At 37.6% G+C, this 20,274-nt stretch overlaps 1 protein-coding gene across 1 annotated transcript in view; it reads left to right on the top strand.

Annotated features, from left to right (window-relative positions):
- rxfp1 (relaxin family peptide receptor 1) overlaps positions 1–17,189 on the top strand; it is a 72,821-nt gene extending 55,632 nt beyond the window's left edge. The window contains exons 12-18 of the mRNA XM_005919398.2: positions 1,457–1,528; positions 2,562–2,633; positions 3,262–3,333; positions 5,691–5,920; positions 12,093–12,503; positions 12,748–12,966; positions 13,865–17,189. Coding sequence (XP_005919460.1) covers positions 1,457–1,528; positions 2,562–2,633; positions 3,262–3,333; positions 5,691–5,920; positions 12,093–12,503; positions 12,748–12,966; positions 13,865–14,214 — 1,426 coding nt within the window. The 3' untranslated portion in view covers positions 14,215–17,189. The remainder of the gene's footprint in view (positions 1–1,456; positions 1,529–2,561; positions 2,634–3,261; positions 3,334–5,690; positions 5,921–12,092; positions 12,504–12,747; positions 12,967–13,864) is intronic.
- Positions 17,190–20,274: the final 3,085 nt, after the last annotated feature.

Genomic DNA, 20,274 nt, shown 5'->3' with positions numbered 1-20,274 from the left:
TCCTGTCTAAGAAGGACAAACATCAAACACTGCTCAGTGCAATAACCGACATCATTTAAGGACGTGTCTAATAAAGTAACATTTAGCTCAAGGGTTTGTAGAAAACCCCTGTGGAAAGGCAGGGTGCACCCGGGACAGGTTATCAGTCTCACAGAGACAAACAACCATTCAAGATAATATTCACTCCTGTAGCCAGTTTACAATCATCAGTTAATTACAATCAGCAGTCCTTGCTGCTCCATCTACTTGACTAGCATCTGTATAGACCACTTCAGGTCTCACTTGTATTCTGATACGTTATGGAATTTGCACAGGTGTCACATGAATAGAACTGAGTGATTTAGAAGGAAATTTGATTGAGATCAGCGGTTATAATTGAGCATTTTATAGTCATGTTGATGATCCATGAACTTCACATTTTTATTGTGTCTGTGCTTTAATTCTAACAAGCAACAGTCAGTGGCTTTAAATGTGGAACTTCTTAATACTTTTTGACAATGGCAATTTGATCTATATAGCACATTTAATTATATGTAAAGTTCAGAAGATATAAACCCAGTGTAGGTTTTATATGACTTAATGCAGTTAAAACAGCAAAATAAAGCCCCCACACCAATGTCTAAATCATGAATAATCAAAATCACTGACTTTTATCTGGTATTGTTACAGTAGCAGTGTGGGTAGAAAGAGTTAATCCATGACTGGGAAACCTCCTGTGTACGGTTAACATCAGTTAGTCTTTAATTCTCTTCAAAAACTGTGAGTTCAAACATCCAGTCATCCACCCATTCACACACTGGTGATGGCAAGCTACATTGTAGCCACAGCCACCCGGGGGCGCACTGACAGAGGCGAGGCTGCCGGACACTGGCGCCACCGGGCCCTCTGACCACCACCAGTAGGCAATGGGTGAAGTGTCTTGCCCAAGGACACAACAATCAAGACTGTCGGAGCCGGGGCTCGAACCGGCAACCTTCCAATTACAAGGCGAACTCCCAACTCTTGAGCCACATAAGAAACCACTTGGACAAAGACATTTATATTTAATGATGAAGAGGGATAGTAGGGTAAATATATAATGCATTAAAGCCATACAACCACAACATTCACAGTGCTGCAGTTGGTAACACTGAATCTTCAAAATAGGGTAACTGTGAATGTATTATATTAATGCAGTCTGGGAAACCTGCTGTGGATGGTCACTAATGAAAAACGTGGCTACAACAACCCACCATAAGCATAGTGTCAGTATTCAAAGGACTTTACATTTTTTGTTATTGCTGTTTTTCAGCTTGCCTGTCATTCTATCCACCCCCTCTCCCCTAACAGAGTTACTGAGGGTGGATCTTCCTCTGAAGATCTGTATGCATCCATCAAATGCCCAGTGTTGTACATCAATATTTATTCATTGTTCTTTATTTTTGGAGAACTGATGTGGATTTGTCTGTGCACACAGGGATCTATCCAGAAACAGACTGGCAGGAATCCCTCCGAATCTCTTTGTCTTACTTGAGGATTTGCTCCAGCTGTGAGTTCTCTTTATACAAATACCCACAGACACATAGTTCTGTATGCGGATACCTTTCCCATAGCCTTCTCTATGGCTATTTATATCTTTGTAGTCATCGAGAATGACAGCAGACTGACAGTTTGTCATTTTGCAAAAACTAGACATAGTTTCATGTTTTCAATGAAAAGTGTGTATACAGACTTTGACTAAACTGTAGTAAATTTTGCTGGGGGTTTTGTACTACCTTTTAATTTTTAGAACTTATGTAATGATGAAAAATTGCAAATTGCAAAGATAATATATGATTGTATCAGTTTTAAATTAATGTTCTGTGAAGGGGTTTTGTACGGCTGGTTAGTTTAATATACAATGACAAGTCATAATTTATTGAGCAAGTACATGTTATGTAAGCATTAATTTTATGAAGAGTTATTAGAAGCTGAAGCTATGAAACACATGAAAGAGTGAAGTATTTACCTTCTTTTAATTGAAAAATGATAAAATGGTAATAACTAAATTGCTCAAAGAATGCAAAAGACAATTCCCTTATAATAAATTATAAATAGCAAGGATAATATCATTGTGATATTATTGTGTTTAACATTGTTATACAGAATAATTGTAGATTAAATACAGAAAATACCACAAAAATAGTGTCAAACTGTGGTATAGCATCTTCCTAGGGATTATAAATTTTAAGCAGAAGACAGTCAATACACTGATTCCCTAACCACTAATAAATATGCTGGTGGGAGGATAACAAGATAGAAAATGAACAGAGGAAGGACACACCTTTAAGATGTGAAGCAGGAGGTAATGTGACAGTATGACAGGAAGATAAACATGTGGGAGGCAGCTGACATGCATAAAATGCTTCTAGACATATTTAAATGTCACTGGTGTTCTATTTGTTTTCATGAAACTGCATCACTGAAGATTGCTGTGCTTTGTTTCCGTCCTCCCATGCATAATGTACAGTGAACTGTAATTTCATTAATCATTTATGTGTGTGTGCTGTTCATTGTTGCTTATTTTCTCCTTTTTTCTGCAGAAATATATCGTACAATCCCATCATGGAGCTGCAAGTTGACCACTTTGATAAGTTACATAAGTTAAAATCATTGTAAGTATTTGATGATGCATCCCTGATAACATTAAAATTTTAAAAAAAATCTATGTTTAGCATTAAATAAAACTGAGTTAATCAATAAATTGATATCAAGTAACCACACAAACTCGGTTTACAATCAACCTTTTATGTAAATATACTGTTTTTTTTATTCTAATTTATTATTTTTTTACTATATCATATTTATTTTACTTTCATATCGATCTTATCTTATTGATCTTATCTTTCATGTTGGTGCCTGTCCAATTACTTTGGTCAGCTCCAGTTTTTGATTTGATTAGTTTGACTAGTTTGAAGAAGGTTATCATTTTTTAATGTTTTTCCATTTTTGAGAACCTCAGTATATTCTGCATATTGCTGTTTGAGACATTCCGGCAAGTGATTGTCATACTTTTTCTTCATACGCACAAGCTTGAATTCACAAAAGTCAAAATCTAAATAAACAGAAGACTAAAAATGTCTCTTTCTAGTAGAAATGTCCCCCATTTAGGCCTTGAAAGGCCATTTACCAAGAAGAAGATTTGGTGAAAACACGTTTTCACGTTTTTGTGTACAAAACAAATCAGCATACTGTATTGTGTGTGGCATCAAACTAAGACAAAATCATCTTTATATTTGTTAGGAGCATAGAAGGAATAGAAATTGGAAACATTCAGCGAAGGATGTTTGAACCTCTCAAATACTTGACTCATATGTAAGTACTCCATTGTGATGGTCTATGTTTAAACAGTAAATCCTTATTGTTCAGTCTGGACTGTCATAGAGACAATGTGTTACTCACACATAGAAATATTATCCTAGTAATGAGCTTTGAGCTAGCCTTATTGAGACTGTCAGACTCCTCTTCCAACCAAGAGATGATTAAGTCAAGCTTAGTGTAATCCTTCTTTTCTGTTGCTAAAACAACTCAAGATACATCCATGTAAGTCCTGAAGAGATGCAACAAGACAGAGAACATGATAAGATGAATGCCTCTTCACCCTTGGATACAGTCACAGAGATTCTTTAACATTCCCTTTGTAATAGTGCTTCATACAAGTTTTAGTAAGTGTCAGCTGCATTCAAATCTATCTTATTTTGCAGAAGTAAAATGCATTTTAAAGCAGCAGTGCTCAAGCTACTTCATTCATAAATATTTTGATATATGCCAGCACCCTACCTTAGACATGAATGGAATAGCATTTTTATTTCACAAAGCAATTTAAAAAATAAATTTAAAGTTGCATCTCTATTTGAAGAAATTGTTGCACCTATTATTCAGAAAACTCCAGAAGTAAAGCAGTGAACTGTTTTCAAAGGGATTGTTTCTTTATAAGAGTGCATTTCCATAAAACATGTGCATTGACTAAAGGGACTTAAAAAAAAACAAAAAAACAACATAGTTAATTTTTGAACATCATGATTTGATCGCAATTTAATTGTCCTAAAAAGGTCATTCCGCTTTGGTTTTGAAGAGTGAGCACCAGCATGTGTGTGACATTTGAGAAATGTGAAACAAATATTGGCCAATTATTAATTTTGCACTCAATTCATATTTTCCTGGATGAATTCTAATAGCACTGAGGATGCTCTGACTTTCCAAATAGAGACTACTGTCAATACTCTGTAAATTAATGTCATTCCTTTAATACTATAGCAATAAAATAACTGATTAACATATAGTAAGCAAATTAACATTGTAAGGACAGTAGCATGTTCACTTTGACATTTAGCTATGGGCAATATTGGAAGCTGGAAAATAGTTTGATTTGTTGAAATGTCATTTTTAATTACTGTAAGGACTAGAGCAGGGCAATATGACCAAAAATATTTATCACGATATACGTTTGAAAATTTATAATGATATAACTGACAATATAATTGACAGTAGCCAAAATACTTTACAACTCCACAACTTTATTAGTGGAAAAAAAAATCAATGTATTTTCACTTAAACAAGCAGCAGTTTTTTATGTGCATTAAAGTTATATAAAAATTTAACAGTGCAAATGCAAATTCCTTGCTGATATTATGTTGAAGCAAAGTACGTATCACTCCGCGAGGCTCCTGCCTACGATAGCTGCAATGCTCCGACAATCTATCAAGCGGTGCGGGTTTCTTAGCTTAGCAAAGTCGTACTAAAACATTTGACAGATTTTCGAGCGCCGTGTAGCACATAAAATCGTTTCGAGGTCAGTAAACACAACCAGAATTCATACATAAGGCACACGGGATTATAAGGGGCTCTGTCGATTTTCAGAAAAATCAAAGGATTGATTTTAAGTGTGCCGTACTTTCCAAAATACGGCCGTCGCTAGCATGCGCTAACAAAAATAGTGCTTTGTTGTGTATCTGATGGACGAAAGCTAAACCAGTTCCACACTAGTGAAGTTGCCGCATTTTTACAAACCAATTCTGGTTCATCTGTTTCATTCAACGATCCGCTTTCGTCCTTCTCATTTTCCGTCGCCAGCACGCTTTTTCCGCCATGTGTGTATGAAAACAAAGGCACTGCGCATTCGCATTTTACCCATATTCTATCGCGATATTTCATTTTCTTATCTTTGCCCAACATTACACCGGTATTACCATGAACGGTATGATATGGCCCAGCCCTAGTAAGGACCATAAATGACATGTCAATTTCTATACAGGGGTTGATGGTGGGAGATGGGCAGATAATTCAGCTGAATAAACCCTTTAATTCTTTCTTTGGATAAAATGATTACTGTTAAACTTTTGCAGGTCTCCACCTGGGTAGAAAGACAAAAGACAAAAGCACTCATTTTAATTTAAGTTGGCTTCTTGATTAGGTTCACCACCTTTAGAGTCTCACAGCTTCGGGTGCTATTATTTCCATATAAAATTGGCACTTCAGATCACCAGAATACCCCTTCTTGCTTTATTCCTGTCTCTTATTTCTGCACCTGCCAGTATGTATAAAAAGAAAAGACATTTAGAGTGTGGTATTTTCCTGTTGCCTTGATTGACCCAGAACCTTTTTGGTTCAAATAAACAATCTCCTTTTGTCTGTTGCTTAACCTTACACTTTTTTTTTTTGCGTAATTACAGCTACTTCAAGAAATTCCAGTACTGTGGCTATGCTCCTCATGTGCGTAGTTGTAAGCCCAACACTGATGGAATCTCATCCTTTGAGAACCTACTGGCCAATATTGTGCTGAGGGTCTTCGTCTGGGTTGTGTCTGCTACCACCTGCTTCGGCAATATCTTCGTCATCTGCATGCGGTCGTACATTCGCTCAGAGAACAAACTACATGCCATGTGCATCATCTCCCTCTGCTGTAAGTGACGTTACTACATTTAAAGTGGAAAACTCGTATAACTTTTAGGATATAACTTTCACTGGCTACAAAGATTTTATTGTTTGCTGTTGCAGTTTCTAGATTACAACTGACATATTCTTCCAACACTGTGTCCTTCTGATAGCCTTGAATGTCAAAGGCAGCACAAAGCATGAAATTAGTTTCCACCGTGCCTATCACCATGTTTCAATAATAAAGGTTTAATATTAAATACACTGGCAATCCTCATGAATACTACTAAATGCAAAAAGCTGGCAGTTGATTAGATAAGATATTCTCATCATCCAAAGAAATAAAAAGTCATTAAGATAAGACATGATTAACATGATATGTAAAAATAGTAAATATATATTCAAACTTAACTCTTGTCATAAAACTGCTTTTATATATGATGCATACTAAGTGGCAAAAAGCAGTTTTGACTGAGATACAGCTGAACTACACTCGCCAGTCACTTTGATGGGTTCAGCTATTCAACTGCTTGTTAACACAAATCAACCAATCAAATTGCAGCAGCTCAAGGCATGTAGACAGGTTGACTCAAATTGACATTCGCTATAACCAAGGTATCTAGACGTGCATTTCTAAGTACACAACAAATCACAAATCATTGTTGCTGATCATGCCGACCCGTTTATGATCACAGTTTAGCATTTTCTTTTATCTACTCACAAAAGGATAACAGTCCATGACACACTATGTCACAAAGCTCAAAACATCTCAAACTGGTTTCTTGAACATGACAGTAAGTTCACTTGTTCTCAAATGGCCTCTACAGTTACCTGATCTCAGTCTGTTAGAGCACCTTGGGATTGGAATGGGGAAACCGCATCATGTATGTGCAGCCAACAAATCAGCAGCAAATCTGGTATGATGCTATCATGTTGGTACAGCCTAAACTCTGAAGAATGTTTCCAGCATCATGTTGAGTTTGTGCAACAACAAAGTAAAGCCGTTCTGGAGGCTAAAGAGGATCCGACTTGGTTTAAATTAGATTTAAATCTTTCTTTTTGATAAAGCATATAGTAAGGGCTGGATCAGGTGACATGTAATCTTTAGTTATTATTAATCTTTGGCTTTCTCCCACAGCATGTCTTTGTCCTATCTTCCTCCCCTTACCGGTAACCGGTCGCAACTGATGTCCTGAGCCAGAGCTCAGAGTTTTGTGGTTTCAAACACAGTGGAAAAGTAAATCCAGTCTTTTTGTGGAGTGCACTGGTGTGTGAATGTGATATGAGAACTGTTTTCGTTAGCAAGTAGATTTTTGGCCAAGAAAGCCAAAAATGAAGCTTATGATGATGAGAAAAGTAAAGCATTTTAAATATGACTTATTCTCTGCTACTTTAGCTGAAGAGTTTAAAAAGAGTATCTTAATGCAAGCAGGATGTGTTTGCATATTGCTTTTAATATGGCTATTAAAGGAGCGGAAAGAGTCAAGGAAGAAATGAACCAATAACAAAGTACAAACATGAAAGTGTTGAGTCATCCGTACTTAGAACTGGAACAAGACTTGACATGAATTAATTATGCTTGTATCAGCCATTGCCTTTTCCTAAGAAAGCCAAAGTATTCATGATCTTTAAGTGACTATATAGGAGCCCCATCACACAGTCGGCAAGTTTAATTTTTGTACCCTTACAATCTTTCTATGACACATTATAACATAAAAAAAACCCAAAACATACAAAAGAAAACTTAATAGCAGTGTTTAGTTATTTTATTCCAGGTCCACAATTAATGCCTTCTAAAGAGCTTTGGTCTGATTCAGCATCAAAAGAATTATTAACAGGACTAAGGAGGAGGATTTGAGTAATGAATTCACCAAACTATCAAAGAAATAAACATTAATCCATGACTGATGAAGCAGTGGGCAATTCATCAGAGGATATAAGTTGTGAATTAAATCACAAATTTAAGAAAAAAACATTGTGATAACTTTGCAAACAGAATTGAAAGTAGGTATAAAAGAAAATACCAGATGGGGCTGGTAGTTATCTTTTAGTTTTAGTTCTTTTTCTCTCCAAGAGTTTCAAGCATGAAACAATGGTTGGTGTACGATGCATAGTCATGTTTTGTATATCAAATTCTAATTATTCCAAGAGATGGAGATTGCACATTGAACAGTCTTTTAAGACAGATGTATAACGTCTCAGCTTGCTTTTTGAACTTCTAACCTTTTGTTAGTCAAAGGAGCTTGCAAAGAAAAGCGTCTGGACTTCTTTAAGTTGCTTGAAGACGTTTCACCTCTCATCTGAGAAGCTTCTTCAGTTCTAAGGTCAAATGGTGTGGAGTCCCAGATTTAAACCTAGTGGGAGTGTCCCCCCACAGAGGGACAAAAGGACCCCCTGATGATCTCTAATCGCCTGAGCCAAGATGTGAAACTGGGTGTGGGTCCCAATCAACCAGGGTTTCGGGTGAGCTCATTGTGAAACCTGGCCCCACCTTATCATGCGAATTCCTGAGGTCAGATGGCCCAGGATGTGAGTGGGCGTTAAGGCGTCTGGGAAGGGAATTCAAAACTGGATTATAGATGGCAAACAGTTGGTGTCGTAAACCACTGCCTCTGTTCAAAGATGGTCGCTCACAGTGGACATAGATGGCTTCTTTCACTCCTCTTTCAAACCATCTGTCCTCTCTGTCCAAAATGTGAACATTGGCATCCTCGAAAGAGTGTCCTTTATCCTTAAGATGCAGATGGACTGCTGAGTCTTGTCCTGTGGAGGTGGCTCTTCTATGTTGTGCCTTGCGCTTGTGAAGTGGCTGTTTGGTCTCTCCAATGTAGAGGTCTGGGCATTCCTCGCTGCACTGTACAGCATACACCACGTTGTTAAGTCTGTGTTTAGGAGTTTTGTCTTTCGGGTGAACCAGTTTTTGTCTGAGTGTGTTGCTGGGTCTGAAATGCACCGGGATGTCATGCTTGGAGAAAACTCTCCTGAGTTTTTCTGATACACCGGCTACATAGGGGATGACAATGTTGTTGAGTCTGTCCTTCTTATCCTCCTTCGCTGGTGTCTGGTCTTCTTTTCTGTGCATCTTTGCTGACTTTATAAACGCCCAATTAGGATAACCGCATGTTTTGAGTGCTTCCTTTACATGTGTGTGTTCCTTCTTTTTCCCTTCAGGCTTAGAGGGAACATGTTCTGCCCGGTGGTGTAGGGTCCTAATTACTCCAAGTTTGTGTTCCAGAGGGTGATGGGAGTCAAAGAGGAGGTACTGGTCCGTGTGTGTGGGCTTCCGGTAAACTTCGATGTTGAGGTTGCCATTCTCTTCAATATGCACAGCGCAGTCCAGGAAAGGCAAGCTCCTTTGACTAAGATGACCTGGATGACTGAGAACCTTCACAGACATAACCTTTTGTTAGTTTGTTAGTTTTGAAGAGAAAGTTACATGCTCTCAAGAATTTCTGCCCGAGGGGGTACGCACAAGTTTTTGAGTGCATTGTCCTCCTCACCTTACTTGCAGCAAGCTGTAATGGACTCATTACGGCAACCTAACAAAGAGACCCACTGCTTCTTGAGTGAAGGCTGTGAAGTGCATTTTTCGTCAGTTGTCGCAAGGGGTGACAATCAAATTCCACACTGAAAAACTAACTTAACTAAGCAACACAAATTTGAGGTTTGGGCTTTAAATGTTGCTTTTTCTAACGTTTATATAAAAAAAAATGATGTACAGTAGGGGTCAAAGTCTTAACAAGAAGGGCACCTCAGTGTCAACTAATTTATTTGTGTAATATACTGGGATGTTTATAATTTGAGCTATTTGCATAAGAGGTATTTTGTTATGTTTTATAATATTGTAATATAGATTGTAGTAATTACTTTAGTTTATTTAGTTACTGTTCTTACTGTCTTGGAGCAACTGTGACCACATAATTTCCTCTGGGATTAACAAAGTATTCTGATTCTGATTCAGAAACTCTAGTAGGTCTAGTGATGATACCTATAGTTTGTATTTGTTTAGACTTTTTATCATAAAAAATATTGGCTCCGCAGCTTATATTTACATTTGTAATCACATGAATATTTCGAACCTTGGAATCTACAGGTTTGTACAAAACTTCATATCCCATATTATACCATCTCACAACATCCCCAAAAAGTTTCTTGTTTTATCGAGAAAGTTTTCTTAGTCTTCAAATGCCCCCACAAACGTTCCATGGGGATGAAGGTGGGTGGCTTATAGAGCAAAATCAGTGACAGTTGATGTTTTTTCTTTCGTAGCTCTCGGAAAGCTTGTATTGTGGTCATTATTCTGCTGCTGTATAAATTCTTTTCTAAAAACAGGAAAACCAAAAGATGTCTCTGATAAATGAAGTGTTGCTGTTGCAAATAGAACACTTTTTCCAATCAGAGAAATGCTGGTGAATGTTAATATATCCCCCAACTGTTATAGGAACTAATACGAATGCACTTGTGCTGATTGGAGTCTTGCTTTTTCTTCTATAGCAAAATCTGTATGTGTTCATTTTTTTTCCCCAACTCTCAGTCTACTGAGCCTTATTATTGATCTTCTTATAGTCCGGTCACTCTAATTCCATTTGATCGTGCTTTGAATGTAAATAAGCAGTTTTACCAGTGCATGTAAAATGCCATAACCTCTTCAAAGGTTTTACTCTAATCATCATTTCACACAGAAAAAGCCCTTCTTTACTTTGGATAAAATCAATTTGACTTTGGACACCTCCATTAGTTGATACTGTGTTTCATTCTATTAAAATGTTGCTCACTGATACTTGCAGTGTGCTTACTTGTGTTTTGCTGGAAATCTTGAGCAATGTCTGCAAGTTCATTTATTTGAAAAGGTTTCTCATGAATAGATCAAATCCACTTGTATTACATTTGAATGTTTTTTTTAATGGAACAGATACTGTCATGGTCACTGTGCTTCTGCCTTGTTTGACCCCCATGTCATCAGCCAAAATAAAGGCTCGCTTTTCGTTTGAACTCAGTTTCGTGTCTTCGCCTGTGTCTGAGTCCTCCACACACTCTCCACTCGGTCTGCCACTGCGGATCGTGACAAGATACAACTGAAAGAAATGAACCTTTTTTTTAACATGAATAACATGACCTATTTTTTTCAAATTAGACTGAGAGACCCAAGAATACTCTGCAATATTAAATATTTCCCCATTTTACATGTCAGAATTTAGATTGCATTTAAATGTTAATCCTCAAACTCCTTGAACATTTCTTGGTTTAGATAAGATGTTTAAAAGTTTTGAAATTCAAGTGTAAAACTCAGCTGTTTCATTTTTGTTCAGAATCTATAAATATGCAGCACTGTTGTATGCTCCATCACGCCTGTGACCCTAAACTGCGGTTAACAGGATGGATGGATGAATGGGTATCCCTTACATGTTCTTTAATAATACGCAACATTTAAAGTGTATGTCGATTTCTTCAAAACTGGCTTCTAACTAGCTGTGATATCCTAAATCATTCTCCCCTCAAGTAAAATTTAACTCGGAAGAACCTTCCTCTTTGAGTAGAAGAACATAAAATCAGCATTCTAGTTTAAAACACTGAACATACATTATTCTGTTTCTCTTTCATTAGTTTTGCCTTGAGTTCTCTAGTTAATGTGTCAGTTTTGTTTCCCTTGAACAGAACAGAGCTAGTTTTTTTTCCTATTCAAAGTCTTAATGCTAAGTTAAAACGAGCCCAGCCGCTACTCCTTTTCCTCAAGAGTTTCAGCAAGAATGCTAATGGGTATATTTTTGCACCATTTCAAACTGATCATATCATTCATTTCCTTTTCATAACAGTTTAGACCGCATGAAAGACTGATGTTGGCCTATAGTATCCCTGGTTCCTCTTAATATGCATGGATTTCCGAGGTTGAGTGGCTGCTGTCAGCATGTTATCATTAATCTCCTTCTTACAGATTCAATCCTTTCGTGTTGACCAATTTTTGAACTTGTCTTTTTTTTCAGAGCACTGCAGTGTTTATTTGGTGTTAAAATAAGTCCAACTGACATTGTGCTCACATTTCTTAATTAATCTAAAGTAATGAAACTAAATTTTCTGAAGCAAAGCAGCCCAAATACATCGTTATAGCTATATGTTCAGCCAAATACTCCAGAAATATCAGGATATAATCTTATACCAAAATCTCATAAGTAATTTGTAAATCAGCTGCTTTTTCTTCGCAGGTGCAGATGGGTTGATGGGCATCTACCTCTTCATGATCGGTGCATATGACCTAAAGTTTCGAGGCGAGTACAACCGGCACGCCCAGGCGTGGATGGATAGCAGCCAGTGTCAGGTCATTGGCTCTTTGGCCATGCTGTCCACTGAAGTATCTGTCCTGCTCCTCACATATCTAACGCTGGAGAAATACATCTGCATAGTCTACCCTTTCCAGTACTTGACTCCTGGCTGGCGACGAACTGTCACCATCCTTCTTGGGATATGGGTGTTTGGTTTTATTATTGCCTTCCTCCCATTAGTTTGCAAGGGGCTGTTTCGCAACTTTTACGGGACCAATGGTGTCTGCTTTCCACTGCACTCTGAACAACCAGAGACTCTATGGGCTCACGTTTACTCCGTCGTTATTTTCCTGGGTGAGGATTTGTTCTTGAAACAGTGCTTTGAAGATTTTTGTTCATGTTTTCACTTGTTGTTTTTTTTTTGTTTTTACTTCTTCTCCAAAGGTAACTGTAAAAGTACAGGTTCTGTATTTAGTATATCTGTTTTATATGTGGGGGGGTTTTGCATTTATTTATTTGCTCTGGATGCAAAGATTTATTATACATGTACATTCAAGTACTGCAAATTTAAACTTGTTTGTATGAAATCTTTCCGTAGGTCTTAACCTGGTGGCATTCCTCATCATTGTCCTCTCCTATGCAAGTATGTTTTATAACATCCAGAGAACAGGCACTCAGACCACTAAATATAGCAACCACATCAAAAAAGAGGTGACCATTGCCAAAAGATTCTTCTCTATCGTCATTACTGACTCTCTCTGCTGGATCCCCATTTTCATCCTCAAGATCCTCTCGCTGCTGCAGGTGGAGATTCCCGGTACAGTAAAAGAATGACAAGCATTTAAACAAACACTTTGATGAAAAAGAGCATTTTGAGTAAAATACTACCTAATTAGCCTCACAGTTTGCCTCTACAACATTTTTGGCCTCTTAGCTCAGCTGTGTCTGCTGCAACTCACTAAAAGAAGCAGATGATTTGATGAATGCAGGCAGGTCTTTATAAGGGTTCAGCAGAATGTAGCTGCTAGACTTTTAACTAATACCACATGGATACGATGATGGATGTGACTGATTACCTGTGTATAGATTTTATTATTTTTAATGATTTTTTTTTTTTTTTTATATCCTACTGTTTTACTGATTTTTGCTTTAAGGTTATTCATGACAGGCTTCATTTTATTATTCATTATTCATTATTCATTTGATTTTTTTTTTAGTGACATCATCATTGACCAGGTCATTAGCAGTTTGTAATCACACGTCTTTGGCAAAAGAAAGTGATAATGTGTTGCTGATTTGTGTGTGTTGAAGTATCTGGTTTTTTGGGGGGAGAAGTGGGTTAAGAATACATTTAAATGCCACGTGATGTGTTTTAGATGATTTTTGAAATTGATTACAGTGAATCAGAGATGGCTACAGATACATTCTCTTGCAAAGCATCAGGTTGTAAAGTCCTGCCTTTTAAGGTCAAACGGAGCAAAGTGCTCCCAATATGGATCATTCTGTGTTTTCTTAAAGCGTTTCCCATAAGTTTTACTACTGCATAAGAATACCATTATGCATTAGATTATGCATGATGACAATTTATTTTGAGGTTAAGGATAGTATTTGTATATCATTTTTAATTTGTGATGTCAGTAGTTGTTAAATGTAACAATCTAGACAGACTAAGTAATTAACACTGTAATTGTATTTCTTTCTCTGTTCTCTGACAGGTACCATCAGCTCCTGGGTAGTCATATTTATTCTCCCCATCAACAGCGCACTTAACCCCATCCTTTACACACTAACAACACGGCCTTTCAAAGAGACTATTGTGCAGGTGTGGGCTAACTACAGGCAGAGGAGGCCCCTCCTTAGCAGACACCCAGCTCATCATCCATCGCTCACTTGGCAGGAAATGTGGCCCCTGCAGGAAAACAGCCATAGTGTCAGCGTGGGGCAGGAATTTGAAGCAAATGGCACAAAGCCCAAGCTCACGCCTGTGGAAAATACTAATGAGGGGTACAATGACATTAAAGCATCAACCAGAAAGCAGGAAACACAACATACTCGTATGTTCTAAGACTGAAACACCACCACATACACACATTCACACAGGCACACAAACAAATTAACTTATGTAACTGTCTAATGGTAGAGGTACATGTACATGTTTGTATTGTCAACAAAACCTCACCTCAGTAAACTCAATTTCATTTAAGTTCGTTCATCTCAGCAGTTCATATTTACCCTCAGTTTAGTCACTTGTTAGTGCCTACATTCTTTGCAGTTTAAAAGGATTAGTTCTGGTATTTTTTTTTTTTTTTGTCCTTTTCCCTCAAAATGTAACAGTGCATGTGTGCATGACCGGCAACGGTAACAGCCATCACAGCAGATAGGGGGACATACTTCATAAAAGAATTTCTTAAATTAAGAAAACATGCTCCCTTTGAATCCTGTTAAAGCCAGGCAAGTAAAATCTGGAGAACCGAATCTCTTATCAGTGACAAAAAGCTAATAATGATAATAACAATGGATTAATATGCAAACTGAATGATTCCCATCAATGACTTGACTGAAGCTCTATTCAATGGGTGAGACACATTGAATATTCCATAGGATTAAAAAGAGTATAAACATTTAGGACATTAATAGATAGGGCAATGAAGGGCCTCATAATTATGACCTAGTGGCAGAGGCTATACAACATGACACATTCAACCAATCTACAAGTACTTTCTCTAAACTGAATGCTTTCTAACTACATTCACACTCCGACAGATGCATTGGAGAGCAACTTGGGCAATTGATACTTGGCATGCAGACTGGAGGAGCCAGGGATTGAACCACCAACCTTCCGATCAATAGGCGACCTGCTCTACCCACTGAGCTACCGCCACCCATTTGAATTTGACTTTATTTTTATTATTTAATTAAATTAAATTATGTGACATATTCGTAACATCCCAAACAAGGGTATTTGAGAGAATCAGGAAATGCACAGGATGACATTAAGGAAAAGAATGGGCTTGGGATTTCAGCCGCTCAGGGCCATTGAGATCCAATTGTTTGACTAGGATGGCTTTTTTTTTTTAAATATGTAGGTGAGTATCTACTGAAACAGTGCGCATTTGACAGAAAAAAAACTTTACTTACTATTTTACTTTCCTCACAGTTGCTCAGCAGTGATTTTTATTGTCAGGAACTCCACAACAAAAGAGACTGTTAAGACAAAAAACAATATTGCACGACTATTAGAATACAAGGCTTGCTATATCTCTATGGCTACAACAGCTCTCTGCCATTCAAAAAAAAATATGCCCAGCTGGATATTATTAAAACTTTTATTAAAAACTATTTACAAACTTTAGCTTCCGGAAATCTGAAAAGAACAGAGAGATATTTTAACACATTGGTTCTCCTGATCGTGTCCTTGGAGTAATAAAAGCTTATAGCACTTTTCTTTCCCTAAAGCAATTTTTTTTTATTGGGGGGGTGAAAAGATAAGGAACTATACATACAGTATAGTACAGTATATGTCTGTCACATTATGTCCACACTGCTTGATGCTGCTACACTTAGAATTGCAGTTGGTCACATTTATTACATTGCTTACTATCTGCCTCGTTCAAGATTTATCTTGGTTAAGACCCATTGGCATGCCACACATTTCTAAAGTGTAGCTAGGTCGTCGTTATTATGTGTCTCGATACCTTTTCCCTTCAGGTCTAAGGTGCCAGTGACAACTAAGAAAGATACTGCATACTCCACAAGTTTTTTCAGAGTTGCATCCACCTTTGAGCCATCTCTTGTGATGAGGACCTGTTGGACTGCAAATAAATGAGATGAAAATAAACCTGCATCCTTGTTTTGCTCAGATGAAACAGGAGATGAGTATTCCAAGCATATTCACTGAGTGTTGCAGTCCTTTTGTTATTTTCTTGGCTCAAGTAGGCCACTCATGCAGCGATGAGTGGTTTGTGATGCAATGTGAATTTGATAGTCCCCATACGTGTGTGATATATTTAAAACTAGCTGGGTCCCCATGAGTCTGTCACACATTTCTTAGGTTTAGTCGGCTCCTCATTATTATGTGTCCCAGTGTCTTTTTCCCTGGGATGTGCCATCAAAATAAAGAGAAATCCCCAATTTCATTCTGTACATGCCCTCACTTATACCACAGTGATTGTGATTTTACACTTAGTCTCTGAGAGATTTGGTATTTGTTATTGTATGAACTGAAGAGTTGCCTATATTTTTATTCATTGGCTTTTGACACAGTTTGACCCTGGTTTTAGTGCTTTAATTCGATCTAAGGTGCTGATTTTATTGTTTTAATTTAATTTATTTTAATGTGCTTTTCGTTTTTCATGTTAGGTGTACGACACTTTGTTTTCAGCTGGGAGTTGTCTGAAAGTGCTATATAAATAAATTGCTTGCTTGCTTGAAGCAAACCTTTCAGGTTTGCATTAACAAGTTAAGCTTGTAACAGTCAGAAAGCTGGAAATGAGATTGATCAGCTCAAAATAAGATGAAATAGAGACAAAAACAACTCACTAAACTTCTACTTTCTGATATAAAGAAGCACGTATCTGTGCTGCAGTTATGCCATTTTAAATCTACAAGCAAACTAAAACCCTGGACTGCTTGGTTTTGTTTGGGGTTATTTGTATTTACATCATTACAGTTACATCATGGGTTGGAGGCTGCCAATGTTTCTTGGTCAAGACTCCAGTTTATTGGTACATCACTCAGAGTGAGAAATGGGTTATGTACAGACATTGATATGTTCAGAGGACAATACTGGTGTCCACCCTAAACGTAAATAAACAGAAAAGGTTTCACTGACATCACAAACTGAATTCACATGTTCCAAAATAACTGCCCCCAGTAAGTCCTGGACTTTTCAGGATGGCTGCCAGGATGGCACAACACTTGCTTCTAGAAGAAATATGCTGCTGATTAGGAATGGTAAAATGGTAAATGGCCTGTATTTATATAGCGCTTTACTAGTCCCTAAGGACCCCAAAGCGCTTTACATATCCAGTCATCCACCCATTCACGCACACATTCACACACTGGTGATGGCAAGCTACATTGTAGCCACAGCCACCCTGGGGCGCACTGACAGAGGCGAGGCTGCCGGACACTGGCGCCACCGGGCCCTCTGACCACCATCAGTAGGCAACGGGTGAAGTGTCTTGCCCAAGGACACAACAACCGAGACTGTCCAAGCCGGGGCTCGAACCGGCAACCTTCCGATTACAAGGCGAACTCCCAACTCTTGAGCCACGATCTTAGCTCACAGTGGCTCAAGATAAGCTACTTTTATTGGAGTACTTGTTCAGTTTGTTTAGTTTTTTATGCTTCCTTGTACCCCTGGAAACCTTGTGGAGCATAACTGTATGTTGTTAACTATGGATAATTCCTTTAAGGCAAAGCAGAGCCTTCATGCTAATCCCATTGTAGAAAACGTGGCTGCAATCCCACCAAGGCTGCATCTGGAAGTATTTACAAGATAGCTCACAATGAACAGGAACAAATGGAGCTACAGACCTAAAATAATTATTTGCACTTTCCTTCAGACAAAAACTGTATATTTATTTAAACAGAGGCCACTGCAGTGAATCATCTGCCTCCTATTACATTGTCCTCTGTCACACCAACCTCATCCTTCCTCATCCAGTACATCCATGAAACTCCTCTGTGGAGTGGACTTCCTCTTTTGTTCCTCCCTAGTTGCTTCATACTTCATACTGTTCAACATATTCACTATTTCTACTCTGCCTTGCCTCTCTATCTTGGTCTCCAAAACTCTTAGCTTGACCCGTCCCTTCAATGTACTCATTTCTAACCCTGTCCATCCAAAATTAAAGACTCTACATCTTTAACTCTGAAACTCTAGCTCAACCTCTTATTTTTTGTTAGTACATCACAGCAGTTCCACAGGGAGGCTATAAGGCTGTGTGCTCCTAGGGTTTCATCAGAAATAGCATCAAGTGTAAAATCTTTTCTAAATCAATTGTGCAGATTGAGAAATGTTCTACTGCTGCTTGTTTCATGTGTGAAATCAAAATGACACGTGCTGTAAAGTAGCTGAAGGTGTCTGTCCCTCTTAAAAAGGTATTTTACAACAATAAAAATTCAAAATCAAAAGCAATAATCTCTATTGTCTCTAGCACATTCTGTGTTAACTCTTATGACTATTTCTGGAAGACATGATTTGCCAGGGAGACAGCCTAAGAGTGAGGTGTGGGAGCACAATTCTGTGAAGCTGTGATGTGGACATTGGCACTGAGGCTGAGAATACTAATATTGTGATTCTCCAGCACTACTGCCAAATTGCCTTTTTTTTTCTTAATCAAACATTGCACATCATATTGTTAGCAAGTTAGCATGTTGACATGATGTATTTAAGAAAAAAAGCACCACTGTGCCTAAATAAAGCCTAACGTTAGGCGTTAACATTGCTGTGGTGTTGGCCTGTGAGCATGCATTTTCAAGTGTGCAACTTAAAACTTGCAATAGATCTGTGATTTGAACTAAAGATGATTGCTCGAGGGCGGTCCAAGTGCAGCAACAAATATTTTCTTTGCGTCTAGGAGCCATTATATATATCTCTAGATTGGCTGCTAATCATTTTCTTTCCTGTAGCTTGGGCAGACTGGCATGCTTAAAGCTCTTCTTAAAATAACGGCACAGCTCCCCTTACGCAGAATTTAAAACTAGCTAGAGATATCTGCGCAAGTTCCCTTTAGTGTTGCAAATTGTAATCAACTATTTTTGTTGACTGACAATAATGCATTCTGAAAATGTCAATTCCAGTCATTTCAAAGCATTCTATTCAATAAATAATACAATTTGCTATTGTTTATTCATTGCAGTCTACAAGAAGCTTTATTGTTTCATGGGTAGTGTATGAATGTTTGTGTGTTTAGTTATAGCTATTACATGTTTACTGTAGCCAGTGGTTTCCTGCAAAATTTACTGAGTATATTGTGGCAGCTGACTGTAATGCAAATGCTGTAATAACATTGTCATATAGTTTTATAAATACGTGTTTGATACATTTCTTACTGTAAAATTTGCCATTTTGTTGATAATAATGTACCACCCAAAACTTTGGTATCACGATGACCACAAGTTGCATTCATTCTTTTGTCAATTGCAAATGCCAGGTTCAGTGCTCTTTAGGGGAAATGTTCATGTTTCGTATTGTATTGTAATAAAAATGTCCTCCAGTTTTCAAGAGTGATACGTTATAGTTCATTTTGTGTTTTGCTGTTTGTTTGGGGGGTTTTGTTTTGTCCTTGTGTGTTTTCTCTGTCACATTAAATAATTTTGGGAAAATATTGAATGTAATATACTGTATTATATAGTTTCTTTGCAGTATGTTCAACAAAGAATGTATTTAATTTGTATATTTGTGAGCGGGATGCAGCCTCAAAGGGAGTAGTGGTAAGTCATCTTTTCTGTATCTTGTCTAGAAATTCCCCAGCTGGTCTGGGAGTTTGAACTTTGAACCGTCTCCACAAACCCTACATCATTTTTTTACACTGTGATCTATAAATATATTTGTACAGTGATGAATATGATACAATGAGTGATACAGTCATAAATTCTTCTGTGCATACTTTGTTCAGTGCAGTGTGGATTCTTATAAAACTGACTTATTTGTAGTAAATAAATAGTAAGCAAACCTATGACTGTATGATATAAACATAATACATCATAACAATTACTTGTGGATACATTGTATAGGCCAATTTCTATTTACATTGCACAATGACTGTGTCTTACAATAAAATTAGTTATGAAGTTGCCTTTGTGGTTTCATTTTTCTTAAATTAAGTCTAAAATTGGACCTAATTTAAGACTGGACTGGACTACTGTAATTCATTATTATCAAGATGTCCTAAAAACTCGCTGAGAAGCCTTCAGCTAATCCAAAATGCTGCAGCAAGAGTCTTGACAGGGACTAGAAAGAGGGAGCATATTTCTCCTGTTTTCGCTTCCCTTCATTGGCTTCCTGTTAAATCCAGAATTCAAAATTCTGCTCCTCACATACAAGGTCTTAAATAATCAGGCCCCATCTTATCTACCATAAGTACCATATCACCCTATTAGAGCACTTCACTCTCGC

This window comes from Haplochromis burtoni, unplaced genomic scaffold, assembly GCF_018398535.1.
Source record: "Haplochromis burtoni strain Fernald_Lab_line unplaced genomic scaffold, NCSU_Asbu1 Contig_33, whole genome shotgun sequence".
Taxonomy (NCBI): Eukaryota; Metazoa; Chordata; class Actinopteri; order Cichliformes; family Cichlidae; genus Haplochromis; species Haplochromis burtoni.
Note: the sequence above shows the minus strand (reverse complement) of the source record. Positions and strands in the feature narration are given on the sequence as shown.